We start from the raw sequence: 4,863 nt of genomic DNA, 5'->3' as shown, positions 1-4,863 counted from the left end.
CACAGCCACCTCCCAGCACCAGCCTCCGTGCCCGAATCAGGCCGGGGGCCTCACGGTCCTGTGTCCGGTCACCAGCACCCCCAAGGCCACCCTAGGGCCCCCTGAGGGCGCCGAGACACGGGCCCACTCACGGTTACACCCCGGGTTCTGTGGCACAGAGCCGGTGTGCCAGGATGCTGGCCAGCAGGTGGACGGGGTCAGGGGCAGCCTGGAGGCTGGGTCAGCTCTGCCCCACTGCTGCCCGCTCCGACCCTCTGACTCGGCCACCCCAAGCCCAGGCCTCTGGTGTCCAGGTTCCATCGAGGCAGGCCACGCCCCGGGCTCCTCCAAGGCCAGGGCCGGGCCGGTCCACGCTCTGGAGCTTGCGAGCTGGCGAGTGTCCCCCGGCCTCACGATGGCCCCAGGCAGCCCCACATGAGGCGCCCTCCCCTCAGGGCAGCACTGACCGGGGGCCGACTGCTGGGGACAGCTGGGCCATCACAGCGCTGACCTGCAGGGTGGCCACCTCTAAGGGTTACTGTTTACGGGCGCTGCGTCAATCTTAGCCCCGAGCACTGAGCCGGGAGCATGGCTGGGTCAGTCCCCACGCAGCCCTGTTGGGGCTGCCCAGCTCCCTTGCATCTACTGCCCAGGGTGCTCCTGCTTTGGCCCGGAGTGACCAGGTCCCCGACCACACTGTAGGAAGTGAAAGGATGGGACGGGACTGGGGTCCGACGCTGCCTCGTGTTCTCAGCGGACCGGAGGAGGGGTTGGACTTTGTTAGTGTCCTGCCCTCCCCCTTCCCCAAGCAAGCGGGACTTCAGGACATTGCTCATGTGTGCCAGCAGGTGGCGCCAGGCCCCTGCCCACAGCCGGGGTCCCACACAGGGGAAGCTGGACCCCCTGCCCCCCCACCCTGCTCTGAGCTGGCCTTGAGGACACTGGTCATCCTCTGTGGCACGTCTGCTGGGGAAAAGCCGAATGTTGTGGGCCGTGGCAGGGAAGCATGGTCAGAGGCTCCTGTGGCGGCCAGGTCACCTGGCAGAGCCTTGGGGGCGCGAAGGGAGAGGCCTGGGCAGGGCCTGGGCGGGCAGGACGGCAGGACGAGACGGGCGTCAGGGCAGACCAAGGGCCCTCCACACCGCGGACTGAGGCAAGGGTTGGGGAACGCCGGCTCCGGCGAGCCCCGGGGCCAGGAAGGTCCGGCCTGTGCGCTGACCCGCCTGCTTCCTCCCTGGCCCGGTGCTGCTGCCTGAACGCCGAGAGGGGCCAGCCTGCAGCGGGGCTGGCAGGGGACAGGGGACAGGGGCCAGGGGCCGGGGCGGCTGCAGCGGGGCTGGCTGGGGACAAGGCCAGGGGCCGGGGCGGCTGCAGCAGGGCTGGCTGGGGACAGGGGACAGGGGCCGGGGACCGGGGCGGCTGCAGCGGGGCAGGCTGGGGACAGGGGCCAGGGGCCGGGGCGGCTGCAGCGGGGCTGGCTGGGGACAGGGGCCAGGGGCCGGGGCGGCTGCAGCGGGGCTGGCTGGGGACAAGGCCAGGGGCCGGGGCGGCTGCAGCAGGGCTGGCTGGGGACAGGGGACAGGGGCCGGGGACCGGGGCGGCTGCAGCGGGGCAGGCTGGGGACAGGGACGGAGTCAGGGGACAGGGGGGCAAGGCCAGCCGGGCTGCAGCGGGGCTGCTGAGGACAGGGGCCGGGGGCAAGGGCGGGCCGGGCTGCAGCGGGGCCGACCGGGGACAGAGGAGAGGGGCCGGGCGGCGGGCAGGGGCGGGGCGGCCCGGGCCGTCTGGGCGGCCGCGCCTGCGCAGTGCCGGGCGCGCGCTGCGCCTGCTCCGCCCGCGCGCGCCGGGCCGGGGGCGGCGGCGGCGCCTACGGCGGCCGCGGGGGGACGGGAGCGCCGGGCGCGGCCGGCCGCGGGCCCCGGGGAGCGGCGGCGTCCCGGGGCCCGGCGAGGCGCGGCCGCGATGCCCGTGCTGCCCATCCCGCGCCGCGTGCGCTCCTTCCACGGGCCGCACTCCAGCTGCCTGCACGCCGCCTGCGGGCCCGCGCGCGCCTCGCGCCCCGCGCGCACCAAGTACCACAACTTCGACGTGTACGCGCGCGCGCGCTGGCTGCACGGCTTCATCCGCTTCCTGCTCTACTTCAGCTGCAGCCTGTTCACCGCCGCGCTGTGCGGCGCGCTGGCCGCGCTGCTGGGCCTGCAGTACCTGGGCGTGCGCGCGCTGCTGCGCTTCCAGCTCAAGCTGTCGGCGCTGCTGCTGCTGCTCGGCCGCCGCCGCCTGGACTTCCGCCGCCTCAACGAGCTGCTGCTGTCCGCCATCCACGTCACCGTGCTGCTGCTCGGCGGCCTGGGCTGGTGCTTCATGGTCTTCCTGGACCTGTGAGGGGCGCGGAGCCCCCCAGCCGCCAGGCCGGGCGCGCGCGGGGAGGCGGCGCCGGGACTGAGACTGGGGGTCTCGGGGAGCGCCCCGGGAGGGCGGCGGGCAGGAGGCGACCCCGCGGGCCCGCAGCGCGCCGGGGAGACGCAGCGCCGAGTCCTGGGGCGACCCCCGGGCGCTGAGTCCCGCTCTGTCCCGGTTCTCGGCGCGCCCCTGGCTCAGAGCTGGTGCATGTCCCGGGCGGCGGGGCAGACCCTGCGAGTGCCTCTCGGGTCCCGGGAAGGAGCCGCCCGCATTAAACTTATTTTTTTACTGTGGCTGGGCCGTTGTTGCACGCGCAGACAGCCGGGTCCCGTTTGCCAGGTGTGCGCACGCCCTCGCGCCCCCGCGGTGGCCAGCCGGCGCGCCCTCGAGTCCCCTCGGTGGCCAGCCAGCACGCCCTTGAGTCCCTGTCACCGCGGTGGCCAGCCGGCGCGCCCTCGAGTCCCCTCGGTGGCCAGCCAGCACGCCCTTGAGTCCCTGTCACCGCGGTGGCCAGCCGGCGCGCCCTCGAGTCCCCTCGGTGGCCAGCCGGCGCGCCCTCGAGTCCCCTCGGTGGCCAGCCAGCACGCCCTTGAGTCCCCGTCGCCGCGATGGCCAGCCGGCGCGCCCTCGAGTCCCCTCGGTGGCCAGCCGGCGCGCCCTCGAGTCCCCTCGGTGGCCAGCCGGCGCGCCCTCGAGTCCCTGTCACCGCGATGGCCAGCCGGCGCGCCCTCGAGTCCCCTCGGTGGCCAGCCAGCACGCCCTTGAGTCCCTGTCACTGCGGTGGCCAGCAGGCGCGCCCTCGAGTCCCCTCGGTGGCCAGCCAGCACGCCCTTGAGTCCCCGTCACCGCGATGGCCAGCTGGCGCGCCCTCAAGTCCCCTCGGTGGCCAGCCGGCGCGCCCTCGCGACCCCGTGGTGGCCAGCCGGCGCGCCCTCGCGACCCCGTGGTGGCCAGCCGGTGCGCCCTTGCGACCCCGTGGTGGCCAGACGGCGCGCCCTCGCGTCCCCACCACCGGCCGAGCAGGGACCGGGCGGGGCGCACCCGCGTGACCGGCTCGCGCCTGGCCTGGGCTTCGTGGCCCTGAGTGCGTGTGGCAGCACGGGTCCCGTGTCAGGGCAGGAGGGCGTCGCAGCGGGCCCCAGCCTCGAGGGAGGACCCGAGGAAGCCGAGAGACTTGCCTGGCGTGACCTTCCGTCCTCACCCTGCAGCGAGGGAAGGCCAGGCAGTGCCATTCCGTGGCAGAACCAAATGTTCCAGAAGGTGGCCTGCCCCCGTCGTGGGGTGTGCTGCCCTGCAGAGACTTGGCAGGTCCTACTTCCACAGCCTTTGGGGGGGCTCATCGGAAGGTGGAGTGTGGGGGCCTGTGCCCCTGAGGGGTTGTCTGCCTGCCCCCAACCTCCTGCTCCCTGTTGGGGGCCACCCGTGGGAGCAAAGCAGCGTGGGGACCCCGCAGGCGTCTCGGAGGCTGCAGGCTCCAGCAGAGGGTCTGCAACGGCGAGAGGGCCCGAGAGCGCTCTGGGGCGTCTGGATGGTGGGGGGCCTGTGAGGGTGGAGGGTCCCCCCCGCCCCCCGCAGGGCAGGCTGGGCCGGAGGGAGCTGCACAGCAGGACGTGGTGGGGACTGCTGGGCCCCGGAAGGTTCCAGAGCTCGTTGCGCTTTCCCGCGGTGACCCTGGGCTATTCACTCAGGACTGGGGGCTCTCTGGGCTGTGGAGGGGGTGGGCTGGCGGGCAGTGGGGAAGAGGGTGCTCGGCGGAGGGGGGCAGTGCTGGGACATGGGGGCCTGCCCTGCCCACCCCAGCGTCCCCTGCCTTTTCCTGGCCTAAGCGCCATCTCCAGCTCGGAGGTGCCAGCCTGGAGCGTGAGTGGGCGGGCAGCCGCAGGCAGGGCTAGTTCGGGGGTGCTGTCTGAGGAGGCCTGGCAGTGCCCAGGGCCTCCCTGCCCGCCCCCCTGTGTGGCAGCGCGGTGACCTTGAGCGGTCCCTGTGATCGGAGCGGCCTGCCCCTGGCGCTGACTCAGCACTCGCCAGCCCCCATCTGCAGCGCCCACACCGCCCGTCTCCCCATCGTCTCCCCCGTCGGGCCAGTTCCTGGGGGCGGGGGGCCACGCAGCTTCCAGGAAGGCTTCCTCCAGCCCCTGGAGGCAGAGGCGCGGCTGCTGGCAGAAGCCAGTTTGCAGATCCCGGCAGCCTGGCACTGGGCCGGGCTCCCCCCAGCCGCCCAGCCTCCCGCACCGCCAGCCAGCAGGCGGCCCAGGACAGCCGCTGAGTCAGCAGCGCCCCGCCCCCGCTGCAGGTGCTGCAGAGGAAGTGGCCCTGCCGCCCGCTGTGGCCTCAGGTTGGCGCTCAGAGGCGCCCCGGCCTCCGCCTCGCCTTCCCAGGCTCACCTGGGGCTCCTGCGGGAGGGGCTGGGGGGCCCTCCCCTTGCCCAGGGTCTCCCCAGGGTCCTTTCCCTGCACAGATGGGGGCGGGCACCAGAGACCAAGC

General features: G+C 74.2%; 1 protein-coding gene across 1 annotated transcript; it reads left to right on the top strand.

Annotated features, from left to right (window-relative positions):
• The first annotated feature begins 1,853 nt into the window (after nt 1-1,853).
• On the top strand, nt 1,854-2,672 carry TMEM250 (transmembrane protein 250). The gene has a single exon (XM_055143392.1). It carries the CDS (start codon nt 1,942-1,944, stop codon nt 2,359-2,361), a length of 420 nt encoding a protein of 139 aa, XP_054999367.1. The 5' UTR covers nt 1,854-1,941; the 3' UTR covers nt 2,362-2,672.
• Nucleotides 2,673-4,863: the final 2,191 nt, after the last annotated feature.

The sequence above is a fragment of the Sorex araneus genome, chromosome 1 (assembly GCF_027595985.1).
Source record: "Sorex araneus isolate mSorAra2 chromosome 1, mSorAra2.pri, whole genome shotgun sequence".
NCBI lineage: Eukaryota > Metazoa > Chordata > Mammalia > Eulipotyphla > Soricidae > Sorex > Sorex araneus.
This window is presented reverse-complemented; position numbering and strand designations above follow the sequence as displayed.

Bases quoted from the DNA above. Each gene is read 5' to 3' on its own strand.
- TMEM250 (XM_055143392.1), top strand. From the start codon at position 1,942: ATGCCCGTGCTGCCCATCCCGCGCCGCGTGCGCTCCTTCCACGGGCCG.